At 43.1% G+C, this 14126-nt stretch overlaps 2 protein-coding genes across 2 annotated transcripts; both read left to right on the top strand.

The window, feature by feature from the left end:
• The first annotated feature begins 248 nt into the window (after positions 1-248).
• LOC128453678 (free fatty acid receptor 4-like) lies at positions 249-2940 on the top strand. The gene is given in 4 exon segments (XM_053436708.1): positions 249-856; positions 950-1056; positions 2546-2684; positions 2686-2940. Coding segments are annotated over 4 exon segments (1044 nt in total). The 5' UTR covers positions 249-313.
• Positions 2941-4466: 1526 nt separating this feature from the next.
• On the top strand, positions 4467-10024 carry LOC128453676 (cone cGMP-specific 3',5'-cyclic phosphodiesterase subunit alpha'). Its single transcript, XM_053436705.1, has 22 exons — positions 4467-4934; positions 5485-5637; positions 5996-6085; positions 6183-6323; positions 6478-6552; positions 6640-6704; positions 6825-6891; positions 7010-7057; positions 7152-7301; positions 7511-7654; positions 7777-7842; positions 7962-8108; positions 8204-8311; positions 8411-8520; positions 8624-8711; positions 8796-8896; positions 8986-9093; positions 9220-9283; positions 9374-9448; positions 9539-9622; positions 9746-9896; positions 9984-10024. The coding sequence occupies exons 1-22, from the start codon at positions 4467-4469 to the stop codon at positions 10022-10024; spliced, it is 2544 nt and encodes an 847-aa protein (XP_053292680.1).
• Positions 10025-14126: the final 4102 nt, after the last annotated feature.

The following is a 14126-nucleotide window of genomic DNA, read 5'->3' as shown; positions in this document are numbered from 1 at the left end:
GTTGTTTTTTTTTTTTAAACCAACCTGAGAAGTCAAAAGCAAATTGCCACATCACTAAGCAATTCAGATAAAGAAGATGAAGTTGAAATAAACAATAAATGTAATAATGTGATTCAAATTATGCTCAACTACACAGCAGGGGATTGTTATATTTGACTTCCATTCATGGAGCAGCTGGAGCAAACAGCATGTAAAGGGTTAGTCGCCACCCTTCATCCCTCCTCCTCCTCCTCCGTATCACTTATCAGCTTCTCTTTCCCATTCATTTATCAGGCACCCAGTTTACTCAGTCTGCACCTTAGATCCAGCCTCTATGGATACTGACCCTCACCCTCACCTACTCCACTTGAGAAACTTCACTTATTTTTCCTTCTTCTCTGAGTTGCACCACTCTGACCATGCTGCTGCCACTGCTGTTGAGACTGTGGCCATCTCCACTGTGCTCCTGGTGTCCGTGGCAGCAAACAAGGGAGCTGCAGCAGCCTTGGTAACCTGGGAACGCAGACTGCTCGCCAACAACACCATCCTGACCCTCAACTTGTTTGTGGCCGACCTGCTGTTTGTCAGCATGATCCCATTGATAGTGGCAGTGCTTTGGACCGTGTCCTGGACCCTGGGGTTCACCGCCTGTCACACGGTGCTGTTTGTCATCTGTATGAGCGGCTCCGTCACCATCACCACCCTGGCCTCCATCCGCGTGGAGACGGTCCAGGTGATCCTTCCGATGCAGACTGCGCCCACTCTGAACCCCTAGATGGTGACCGCCACCGTCATCTTCATTTTGGCCTTCTCTGGACTCACTGCTCTACCCATCAGCCTCTTCTTCACTGTGGTGGAAGTGGATTTTCCTGAGCAGGTATCCATGAATCAGTCAACGAAAGGAAAGTTCCACACTGGGTTCCTGTTATTAATGGATGCTTTCTTGTGTATTTCCACTGTTTCCACTCAGGAACGTCTACACATCTGTACTCTCAAGTGGCCTGACTCCACTGCAGAGATTGTGTGGAATATATCCTTCACCGCCCTGTGCTTCCTTCTCCCAGGACTCATTATTGTGTTGGGTTTATTGTGCTCTTTAACTGGCAACAGTGCCGGGAAGTGTTGGAAGGGACCACTGAAAGGGTGGTGGCCTTTTAAGGATCATGGAATCCCAGCTACTTTTAAGAAACAATGCTTTCTGTTCTCTTATTGTAAAGTGTGGAAAGACGCTAACAAGTATTCAATACTAAATTGGTGTGGATTTGGATCAGTGGGTGGAAGCAGGATTTATTATTATTATTATTATTATTTTTATTAAACTTTATTACAGGCTCAAGGCCCACAGTATCAAAAGACAAAACATACAATCAATACATTACACAGAAATATACAAGGAAAGAAGGGCTAAAAAAGGCACTCATGCCAGTGTTCCCAGATCTTAGATGTGTACTTAACAGAGCTGCGGACAGGGTCTGTCATCAGATCAATTATAGAATTTGTTGAGCGGTCCAGCCGACTCATAAACTTAAAAATAAGGTTCCTCAGCAAGGCCATGAAGGTGGTTAGACCCATATTAACGAACAGCTCACTGGCTCTAGTACTCCTGGGTTTATGCAGGAGTAATCTAAGACAGTCATTATAGGCTACTTTAAGCTTACGCAAGCTCTCCTTCTTGTAATTCACCCAGAGTGGAGCTGTATAGAGAGGGGTGCAGTAGGCTCTAAACAAATGAATCTTTACATCAACTGTACAGTGGTGGAATTTTCTAACCAACATGTTAGCTTGGACATAGAGCAATCTCCTCTGTCTGAACATGTCGGCATCATCCTCTAACGTGTCTGTAATAATGTGCCTAAGTATTTGGTACTATTGGACACCCCCAGAGTTTGCCCAGAGAGATGAAAGGCAGGAAACTTAATATCCATGTCATCCTTAGTCCTACAGACCATTTTGGCATTATATTTCACATCAAAATCAACCCCATAATTAGTGCAGATGTTAAGCAGCTGTTGAAACCCACTGCTACTAGGGGATATTAAAGCTAGGTCGTCTGCATACATAAAGTGATTGACCAGAGAATCACCTAACATACAACCTGTTCTGCATCCCCCCAGCTGCCTGGAAAGGTCGTCCATATAGGTCGTAAGTGATTTAGTTTTCACTTACTTAACATTGTGAGATAGGTCTTGCTTTGTTTTTATAATTCTCCTTGATTTCTCAGAAAATAATGAATGGATCTTGATGGATATTAGCTTCCTTTTTCTTCCTTTTTAGCCTCACTGGGATGTTGCATAAAAAACAGGATCTTCGTTTTCTATGTTGATAATGATTATTCATTATTTAAAACGCATTTTTCCTTCATTTGTAAAACTGTGTGAAGAAAGCAGCACTTGCATGTCACACTAACAGACTCTGACCTTCCTCTTTGTTCCCTCTGTAAGTATTAGACATGTCTCGGTCATTGTGGCAATGTGCTTTATTAATTACTGAAGCTGAAAAAAGGAACAATGTGTGTGATCTCAGAGCTTTGCATTTATCAATTGTCAATATTACACAGGACAATCAGTCCTAGCAGTGAGGACATTAACATGATGCGGACAATGATACTGAGGAGCCACACATTGATTTTAGCTCTGAGATGAGTGACCTCCAGTCCTCTGTGTAAATCCTCTGACCTCCACATCTCCCACCAGGATATGAAGCTCTAGCCGCACTCTCTTGGTCCTCGTCTTCTCCTTCCTACTCATGTGGAGTCCCATCTTCATCAACACCTTCCTCATCCTGGCCAGAAACTTCCTCGGTCACCTGCACGTCTCCTCGACCGTGTTCTTCTGGGTGATGACGTTCACACTGGCCAACTCGGCTCTCAATCCTATTCTATACTCGGTGTGCCAGTTCAAGAACGGCTGGCGAAAGCTCTGCTGTGGTTCTGCCGTGGTGCCACTGCGGAGAGACACTTAATATTGGCCTTAAACCTAATACACCTAGCACACACTTTTCTTATGGTTGCTACGCTCCTGAGCTGGTGCATTCAAACTGAAAGACATTTCAAAGCTCTAACACTGTAGAGACTTTCATTTTATAATAAATATTTTTAAAACAGTTTTGCTATTTGCAGCTCTTTTATCAGTCTACAAAAAATATTTTATTATCTGAACTGTTCCTAGGTCAGCAAAACTAATAATATTCTCCATTAGTGTTTTGAAAATATCGTAAGTAAAGATGTTCAGAAGCTGGTAGCAAATTAAAACACATGATTTAGTGACGTCATCTCCGTCTTTTGTCATCTGCAGCAGGAGAGAATTCGTGTCTCACAGACTAACACGTGGCTGTTTGCTTGCCAACATGAGCAATTAAACTCCAGGCAGCAGTAAACAATCTCCCTTAATCCTATCAATGGTTAAATGTAGCCGCTGTCTGACAGAGGTGGCCTAGCAGAGCCCTGCAGGCTGATGAGATAAACACTCCAGTCTCTCTCTGGAGGAGCGGCTGGAGATGACTTCTGCGGTCAGTCATAGAGCTGATGTGACCAGCGGATGAATAGTTATTTCAACATGCCAGGTGTCACCATATCATAAAGGTTCCTCTGTGATCTATGACTCCTCAGATCACAGATAACTGATGCTAGACAGGAGATTTTCTATTCTTTCTATAATCTCTAAATTCGTGTCAGACACCAATAAAACATAGCTTTTAAAAAGTGGTCTGTAGCTCCTGTTCACCTGGTGTAACTAATTGTAGTCTTTCCACTATAACATTGGCTACTTTTTGAAATATTTCAATAGTTATTTGGATCCAGGGACTCCTTTTCACTTTTTTAAGGATAACTCATGGATCTTGATGAAAGAAGTCAGGCATGTTTGGGTGGCTGATGTTTTTGAGTGTGTGGAATTTGGTGCAGATCCATATACAAATCCAGACCCAGTGAATTTAAATGTGGTGTCAAAGGGGGACTGCATGGACCTACTGATTTCCCCTCTAGTGTTATTGTGTATTTTGAGAAGAAAATGAACCACTGATCAAAAGATCTTATGATGAATTATCAGGACATCCCACCAGGAAGAATTCCAGTCTTTCTCCCTGCCCTCCTCTACACTGCAGGTCAGACTGCAGGCCATCATTCCCTGTGAAGGGATTTGCCCCTTGTAAAATGACAAGTGGCTGGATTTACAACTTAAGAAAGCTCTGGGGCTTTATGAATGTTGCGTCACTGTTATTAGTGTCCCCTAGGATCCCCTTACCCAGTAAGCCACTCACTACCTTCTGTTACCAGGGAGAGGGTTGGTGCTGCAGCTTTGGTCCTGTGTGCACTGAGGAGGCTGGGAAATATCACAGTAGGGTCTGTTTCTCCTGGAGGGAACCTTCACTGCTTTGCTCTGCTCCTCCTCCATCCAGCTGTACCCATCTGAGGGGAGCATCTCTCTAACCCTAACCCTAACCCCACTCCCCCCTGTGCAGTCGGGATCGTTCATCCAAACTCGGACAGGATGGCAGACAAAGACACTGTAGAGAAGTTCCTCGACAGCAATCCTGAGTTTGCGAAGGGGTACTACGAAAAGAAAGTCCAGGCAGACGTGATCACTGCTGCTTTCAACAACCAGGTGCAGGTCAAAGACCCTACCTCTTACAAGGATGTCACCACCATCCAGGAGGCCGCGTTCATATTCGAGCTCATAAAGGAGATGCACGGCCCCAACCAGATGGAGAAAGCCCTGCATAAAGTCCTCCAGAGGATTGCCCTGCTGATCCAAGCCGACCGCTGCAGCTTCTTCAGCAGCAGGGCTCGCAACGGAACCCCTGAGCTGAGCACGGTCCTCTTCGATGTGACGCACAATTCTGCGTTTGAGAAGAATTTCGTGAACCCCAACGTAGAGATTGTTTTCCCCACCGACATGGGAATTGTCGGGTGGACGGCGCACTCCAAGAAGCCCCAGAATGTTGCTGACGTGAAGAAGGTAGGTGAGGCAAAGGTTGAACACAACCACACTGTGTTGTCTCTGCAGACATACGCTGATGTTTAGCCCACAGTGTGAAGACGGATGAATGACATTCTGATGGACCAAGACAATGCATTTCAGATATTAATATCCATTTATTACTGCGTAATAACATACTACCGCAGCTACACGTCAAAGTACAATAACTCTTTTAAATGCAATCTTGCTCAAATATTTCTGTTGGGAGTGATTCTCATGCTAATTTAAGATAAGTTTAGATAAGATAATACTGTAGATAAGATAAGATATTACTACATTAGATGAGATAATACTTTAGACCAGATAAGGTAAGATACTCAATTGCAGCAATAAAGGTGGTAACAAAATAGAGGCTCCATTTAAAAAAGCGATACATAAGTAAACATGCATTATAAACATAAGGAAATGTGTTGCTAACTATGACTGCAGCATGCACGACAGAAGTTTGGATCTGTCATATCTTGGCTCCATCCTGTCTTTAGCACTCAACTGCCTATAACTCTGCTGTGTTTTTTGTGGTGTTTTTCAGGACTCTCATTTCAGTGACTTTGTGGACAAACAGACCAAATACACCACAAAGTGCATGATCACTGCTCCCGTCATGAACGGAAAGGAGCCGATCGGTGTCATCATGGCTCTCAACAAACAAGGGGCCGCCGAGTTCTCCAAGAGCGATCAGGAGGTGGGTGCGCCGGACGTTTCATAATCCTACTGACCACACGTAGCAGAATGACACACGTGCACACACTGTGTTGAGACCCCGGGAATATGTCATTGAGGCTCACACTGTGAACAGTATGACGGTCATATCCCTTTCGCGACTAAGTAAAATGGCCAATTTTAGCCCCACAGCTTCCTGCCTCTGACCTGTATATTAACAGGCTGGACTGTGGGTCACCGTTATGACAGATCAACATATATAATCCTGTTAGAGCGTAGAAGCTGAGACGTCCAAGCAAAGCTTTGCCAGAGGGGTGATCTGTTGTCATAGAGGATTGAAAGGGACTGTTTCATAAAGCACTGTGATTCTTTTGCTTCAGCTCTTCACAAAATACATGAACTTTGCTTCCGTGGTCATTCTCCAAGCCCACAGTGCTTACATGTGGGATGTAGAGTCCAGGAGGAGCCAGGTAAGGCAACATGGCAATGAGTCCACTTTTCAATTTTCCTGACACGATTCTTTTCCAGCCTTTCCTGAGTGGTTCTTTGTTTCCCTGGCATCTGTAGGTGCTGCTGTGGTCCGCCAGCAAAGTGTTTGAGGAGTTGACAGACATTGAGAGGCAGTTTCACAAAGCCCTGTACACAGTGAGGATCTATATCAAGTGTGAGAGATACTCTGTGGGACTGCTGGACATGACCAAAGACAAGGTGTGTAGAGGAAAGTCAAGAGAAAAGATGAAACCTCAATGAGAGGTTGTTTTACTCTAACTGCAAACAACCGGTCTGAAGCTGCCTGTGCCTCAGCGTTTAGACGAACGGATAATAACACATAGTGACGTGATTATACCATTTTCCTCACAAGGAATTCTACGACGAGTGGGCAATCAAACTTGGAGAGCAGGAGGCCTACAAGGGCCCTAAGACCCCTGATGGCAGAGTAAGTCCAACACTGGGTTTGTTATTGTTACATTATTCCAATGCACCAGTATCTGAACATTTTAAAGAGATATTTCCTAACTTTCAGGAGATCAATTTCTACAAGATTATCGATTACTTGCTGGAAGACAAAGAGGAGATTAAAGTTATCCCGTAAGTGTCATGATTTAATGCAGCACTGGTACCATTCTTGTTTATACAGGTTTATTTTCCTCTTTGTGGATATTAAGTGCTTTCCCAATCTGAGTTTCTTACTCCTGTGTTTACTCCCAGTGGCCCTCCTGCAGACCACTGGGCTCTGGTCAGCGGACTCCCATCCTATGTGGCTGAGAATGGAATGGTAAGTTCCACCTGTGTGTTAATATATGTAGTGCAAATACCCCAGGCTCAATTATTTCCCACAATGGTCTGCTCAAACTTTAATTTTTTGTTTCTTCTTCCTTTTTTACATCTTCAAGATCTGCAACATGATGAACGTCGCTAATGACGAATACTTCGCATTTCAGGTCAGACGCTCTTCACTGACGACCGATCACATCAGTCTCTTCTATTAAGCTCTCTTTGTTTACACAACATCATGTGGTTTGACTCGTCTGACAGAAAGTAGCGGTGGATGAGTCTGGGTGGACGATCAAGAATGTCCTCTCGCTCCCTATCGTCAACAAAAAGGAAGAAATTGTTGGTGTTGCAACTTTCTTCAACAGGAAAGACGGAAAACCATTCGATGAGAATGATGAACAAATTACAGAGGTATGAAAATTGGCTCAAACTCTTTTATTTAATCTTGTTCGTTATTTTGTTCCCATAACGTTACAATGGATCGATTTATTTGTTTAATTTCGAAGTTAAAAATTGTATTTGTTAATTTATTGTCATAGTTTAACTATGACATATAGCTAGTTTTGAAGAATGAGGTAATCATTCAAATTACAGAGTGATTTGAATGGGTTTGTCCTCAGGCTCTGACCCAGTTCCTGGGCTGGTCCACTCTGAACAGCGACACGTACGACAAACTGAACAGGTCTGAGTGGGGTAAAGATATTTCCCAGGAGATGCTCATGTACCAGACAAAGGCCACGCCAGAGAACGTGCAGACCATTCTGGTGAGCTGCTCCCACACTTGATATTACTCCATGAGATCCAGATCCATGAGATATTTCTTCGTAGAGTCTAAACTCACAGATCTGTAGTTTGACATTTGTTTTACTGATCATTTTCCCTTCAGAACACTCAGGAGAAGTTTGGCTCCACACCTGAGGACTGCGACCAGAAGGAGATGTACAAACTTCTGGTGCGTGCTGTGACTCTGATGTTTTTTAAAGATAACAATGCTTCTCATCATAATCTCTGGTTGGTGGTTTGTGGTTGTGATGCCACACCGACTGTTCGCACTGTGTTTCCTCCGTGCAGCGATCCACCATCCCTGAAGCCAACGTCGTGGAGCTGCGTGAGTTCCGGTTCAGTGACTTCCCCCTGTCGGAGATAGAACTCATCAAGTGTGGAATCCGCTGCTTCTTTGAGCTGGGCGTGGTCGAGAAGTTCAAAGTCCCAGCTGAGGTACAGTAGACGTTAGACAGGACGTGTTTTCCCTGATCCACTTCTTGCAAAGAATCATCGTTGCCATCTTTTATGTTATCACTTTTGACCTGCAGATCCTGACTCGCTGGATGTACACCGTTCGCAAGGGATACCGCGATATCACCTACCACAACTGGAGGCACGGCTTCAATGTGGGACAAACCATGGTCGCGCTGCTGCTAGTGAGTCAGACGTCTCTTTGTATCTACGCCTCCTATTTCTGTCATTTATGCTCTATGTTTACCTGACACACATTTTTTTCCTCCTCTGCTTTACAACAGACAGGTAAACTGAAGAAGTACTACTCGGATCTCGAGGCCTTTGCCATGGTTGCTGCTGGATTCTGCCACGATATTGACCACAGAGGAACCAACAATCTCTACCAGACAAAGTAAGAGTTAGTGGGTCGTTGTTCATGACTTCGGTGTCGATTTGATGCTGAGGAACCGAATCTCACTCTTTTGTTGTGTCTTTTCTCCGGTGGATTTTCACAGGAGCTTAGCCCCGCTGGCAAAGCTGCACAGCACCTCAATTATGGAGCGGCATCATCTGGAGTACAGCAAGACTCTGATGGAGGATGAGGTGGGTCCTTGAAATGTTCACATTTCCGTGTGCTTTGAAATAAAGTGCTGTTGTCTCACTTTGCTCTTCTGCTCTCTTTCATAGAACCTGAATATCTTCCAAAACCTCCAGAAGCGTCAGTTTGAAACCGTGCAGCATCTGTTTGAAGTTTGCATTATTGCCACTGATCTCGCACTTTATTTCAAGTAACTAACAAAAGTATTTATAACTTTGAATGCCTGCTAATGATAATCCAGGACTTCAGTCAACATCTGAAACATTTCTCGTCTTTCAGGAAGAGAACCATGTTCCAGAAAATCGTGGAATGCATGGAGGGGATTCCGGAGGAGAAAGAGAAGATCAGCCACGTCTCCAACAATGCAACCAGGAAGGAGATTATAATGTAAATTCATTATTCATGACACACTGGAGAAAATCCACTGGGATGCATTTGTCATATCACCATTTCTATAGCTCCACGTTGATGCTCTCGGTGTAATTCAAACATCCCTGAATGTGTTTTCTGCAGGGCAATGATGATGACAGCTTGTGACCTGTCAGCCATTACAAAGCCATGGGAGGTTCAGAGCAAGGTGTGTTCGCTTCTCCGGCCCTGTGACATCATCACAAGGCATCCTTCACATGTCATTGCATTAATTTATTTATTTTTATCGTGACCATAGGTCGCTCTGATGGTGGCTTCAGAATTCTGGGAGCAGGGAGACCTCGAGAGGACAGTTCTTGACCAGCAGCCTATTGTAAGAGAAACTTGATCTATTGTAATGATGTTGGCATTTTTATGTTGTCGTAATAATAGCAATAATAAACATCTCCTTTTCCTCGGTCAGCCCATGATGGACAGAGACCATGCTGCCGAGCTTCCCAAGATGCAGTGTGGTTTCATAGATTTTGTCTGCTCATTTGTGTACAAGGTACCATACACACATCTTCATCATATTTGTCTTAGAAACAAACGCGTGTGTATATTTGTTTGTGTTTGATATTGATGTTGCTTTTCTGACACAACCACCCTATGTTTATCTGATGGTTTGCAGGAGTTTTCTCGCTTCCACCCAGAGATCACACCCATGTTTGACGGGCTGAATGTAAACAGGGGCCAGTGGAGAGCTCTCGCTGACGTCCACGAGGCCAAGGTAAAGGCCATCGAAGATGAGAAGAAGAAGCTGGAGGGCGGAGGCAGTGAAGGTGAGCGCCAACATGCTGCTACACTCCAGATGCTCAGTAGGTATTTACATTGTCACTCACTATCTTTCTCATTTGTTCTTTTCACAGGTCAAGATGCTGGGAAGGCAAAGACATGTGCGATCTGCTAGACATCCAAGACCTTGCAAAGTATTTATGGAGGTTTTCCTGCATGTGTATTTGTACAGTGTGTACGTGCATGAGCACGTGTTCACAAATGAGGGAATTGAAATGTGCAAAAATCCTCATCATTATTTTTGTATCCTGTAATGTACAGTTCTTCAGAAAGCAGCACAACTGAGTCACGTACGAAGGTGACAGTATGAAAACAGACATTTAACAAATTCTTGTAAATACAAAAAGCTCCAGTGAACTGAACTTGCCATCATGACAAAGAGTGATTGTCTTCATTCACTTGTGAATATTTATACTAAATACAATTGAAGAATATTAATGTGAATAGAAATATTAGGCTACAGTTGCAATGCAGTTTGAACTGTTACATGAGAATATTTGGGGAATATAAACTACAATAAATGATCTTTTGTTGTAGTGGAAAAAGATGAATAAATAAAATGAGTTGTTCCCTTTTTTGAACTTGCAAGTAGCACCACGTAAATATCAAGCATACGTCCCCGGCAAATGGGTGGAAGATGTAAGAAGATTTGAAAGAATTGGATTTGGTTATAAGCCACAAGGCTTTCCCTTTTAAGTCGCCTGCTTACATAAATTAAAAGCACGGCTAATAAGTCAGCGGTCCAGAGTACATGTGGCACTGCACTGGAAGAAAGGGGTCAGCTGGAAACGCTGTGCAGCACAAGTCAGCATGTACAGGAGAAAGGACTTGTTTGACTGAAACGTCGTATTTACCGTGTGATTATGTTGTGATTTCTTGAAATAAGAAGATATATTTTTCCAAAATCCCATCCAACACTCTACAGAGAGTCTGTGACAGGACAACGTCATGTCCTGTTTTATTCTGGTGTCTTTTTGCATAAGACCTTGCAAATAAATTTGCCTCTGTCATGCAAAAATACCATGATTGCAAAAAATGTCAATAAAGTTTATTTTCAAATCATGTCTGCTTTGTGCCTTTTTGTTGTATTTTATACATTCTGAGGTCAACATGTTAATTTTGTCTTTATTTTTTTAGTTGAAAACGTTTCCCTTCGATCACTGGCTACTCATTGACTTCAGGTCTAACCCACATGTAAATGTTGCTCACCTCTGAGATCAGCTCAGGGGAGGTTTAGCCAAGCAGGACTGACCAAACATCACCTCCCAATTAACCGCTAACAAGCTTACAAGAGACCTGCATTACTGAATTACTGTATCAGCTTGTAAAGCAGTTGGGACCAGTTAGACCATAACAAATATATCAACTCCACAATCTTTTTATTAGTATATTATTCTGTAAACTTTGATTTAATGAAGCGCTTTTTATGTAAAGATATCGTTACATTTTAAAAGGGAAATATGTATTTAACCCTCATTGATATAAGTGAAAGATATTAAAATAGAAAATATTTTATTTATTTACTTTTTTTTATCCTTTTTTTTACTAGGAAGTTCCCATTGGGAGAAATTATCTCTGCCATGTGAAACCAATGAGTGAAATTCTTAATTTTTCACAAATACAGGTTAGTAATAACAATGAATGAATAAATTGTGTGACATGACTATAAGAAATTTTTTAAGAACAGATTTTCAATGTAATTTCAAACTTATTTGTTTTTGCTTTGAGTTTTGTGCTTTACGGTTAAAGCCAATTCCTCAGATGTTCCCTGCAGTGGAAGGAACATTCCTTATGTTGGGTAAGGATCGTAATATCATCCTGTATATTTTGCGTCACTGCAATGACCTTTCTCGTATGATTTGCTTAGGCAGGTGACTGACAGGTGGCGTGTAAACTTATTTTGTTCATACATGAACCACGGAGCATCTCATGCACAACAGCCCGGCGGCCATGTCACAGCGGGTAAGCCAGCTTTGTGGACTGACAGGGCACCTTAAGAACCCAGCCCGGGCCAGAGGTCAGCGTGTAAAACGATGTGTAGGTGCCAGACGGCCTGATTCCTCATGAGACCAGAGCAGCAGGAGGGTCACAACACCACCGTGTTTGTGTTGTATGGCAAGAATGTTGGATCACAGCTCATTTAAATTTAAATAATCACAAACAGAAAACAAGAGGGTAAAAAATGAGGATTTCATTTATAGCTTTGAGGGGGAAAATTCTCACTGAAAGAATAAATAATGTTTTTACAAAAATAAATAAAAAGATAAAGATGAAATTCAACCAGAAGAAATTAAAAAAACAAAGCTGACAACTCAAAAAACAAGCTCTGCCTTGCAGTAGCTCTACACTGCCTCCTAGTGGGAAGATCGGGCCACGAGGGAGGACTGTGAAAGATTGACCAACCGAGCAAATAATGACTGAGTGGAGCCAAAAGTCTTTTTAGCTAGAAAAGACATGTATAACGAAGCCGAGTAAAGTCAACATTTTTAAAATATTGTTTATTAGTTAGAGGAAATAAGCAAAAAAAGTGCGGAAAGTTCCTTCAACTGTCAGAAACACCATGTCAGCTGTGGCCAAATTCTTTCTGGCAGTGTTGTGCAAGTTCACACCCCTCATAAAAGTTCAGTTCATACAAGTAAACATGAATAGTTCACGTTCATAGTTCACCATTTAATTTCTGAACTAGTTCATAGTTCAGTTCATTTCATAGTTTTAAGGTGGAAAGTGAGAATGAAAGAATTAACTTATCTTTACTGTCAGAATCTTTATCAGACAATGTTTAAAAATCCCTCTCTGCTTTCTCTTGCCATCTGTATATGAGACCGACAGCTGTTGTGTTGCAGGTATGGCCTGCCCCTTTAAGGAAAGTTTGTAGTGTGTGACGTAGTGCACCAGGGTATTGTGGGAAAAGACGCTCAAATTTTTTCTATAACAAAAAGTGACGGAGCACCTAGAGGTGATGCAAGTGTTGCTCCTGCTGTATATCCGAGAAATAAAGTGGCCGCATTCCAAGTAAAGAAACATCTCCTCCTCCTTCTTCAAGGAGTGGTCAGGACGGCTGGTTACCGGCCAGACAGCGAGCCAAGATAACCAGTGACAGGGGCGGCTCCTGGTACAGGCGACATAGGAGACTGATTTATCATGACGTGACACATGCAATTTAAAACAATACATTAACGTCACACCATCATCCTCTAACCCCGGGGACGCACCGGATGTAGAAGCGCTGCGAAAAGCAGCCCATATTAAATACTTTGGCTGTTCGCACCGGCAGCGAAGTGCCGGGAAGAACCGGGAAGCGCCTCGGCCACACAAACTCTCAAGCACATAATCTCCTGTGGGGGGGGTGGCGGCTACAGGCTTGCGTAGGTCAGTCACCTGTGAAGACCAGCATACTACTGCGCACATCCTGCGCAGAACCCTACTGCGTACATTCGGCGCACAAGCCCAATGCGCCGAATTAAACATTTTTTAAACATTTTTTTTCATAATTAAACACACTAAGAAGATTGACAAATTATCGTGTCTGTGTGTCCGTGTCATTTTATGCTGCTCAGAGAAAATATTTTCTACTTTACTATATATATTTGACAGCCTTACTTAAAAGTTACTTTTATATTTTTTGCTTTTAGATACTGGATGATTTAACATACTTTAAAAACCTATTGTTAGAGAATAACCCAGTTCTTTTTCAACCTTGTCTTCGGACGCCTTACAAGAATCACAGTCTGCTCTGATGTCATGAGGCTGCCCCCTGCTGGCTGCTGGCTTCAATTTGCTGATGTCGCCAACTTGAAATCTCGCCTAGGGTGCCAACCTTACCAGGGCCGGCCCTGACCAGTGAGCTGAGCTCCCAACTACGGTTCGGAGAGACACTGGCCAGAGAAAGAACACTTGCATATGTGTGCCATGAGTGATGGGTAAAGTAGTGCGAAGTCTAGTTAGTTGGTTTAGGTTAGGCTACATCGCGGACATTTTACGGGCACTGAGCAACGACATGGTGAAAGTATTCGATTTAGACAGCGCCCCTCCTGAGGAGAAAGTATTGAAATGTCCCGAGGGTCAGTGAACAGGTAGGGGTGGGGCACGTGACAGTTCTAGGCCAATGGCTGGAGGGTTTTGTGGGATGTCAGGCTCTCATTGGCTGATGAGTTGGCGTATCGAGGGTGAATGAGGAAGGGGAGTGAAGAATACAGTGGTGGATGATAGGAGTGTCG

This window comes from Pleuronectes platessa, chromosome 12 (assembly GCF_947347685.1).
Source record: "Pleuronectes platessa chromosome 12, fPlePla1.1, whole genome shotgun sequence".
Taxonomy (NCBI): domain Eukaryota; kingdom Metazoa; phylum Chordata; class Actinopteri; order Pleuronectiformes; family Pleuronectidae; genus Pleuronectes; species Pleuronectes platessa.
This window is presented reverse-complemented; position numbering and strand designations above follow the sequence as displayed.

What these genes read in the sequence shown, in the direction of transcription:
- LOC128453676 (XM_053436705.1), top strand. Translation starts at nt 4,467, where the DNA reads ATGGCAGACAAAGACACTGTAGAGAAGTTCCTCGACAGCAATCCTGAG. An exon ending in AACAATCTCTACCAGACAAA is followed by an intron (nt 8,521 to 8,623) that starts GTAAGAGTTAGT and finishes GGATTTTCACAG; the next exon opens with GAGCTTAGCCCCGCTGGCAA. An exon ending in GATCTCGCACTTTATTTCAA is followed by an intron (nt 8,897 to 8,985) that starts GTAACTAACAAA and finishes CTCGTCTTTCAG; the next exon opens with GAAGAGAACCATGTTCCAGA.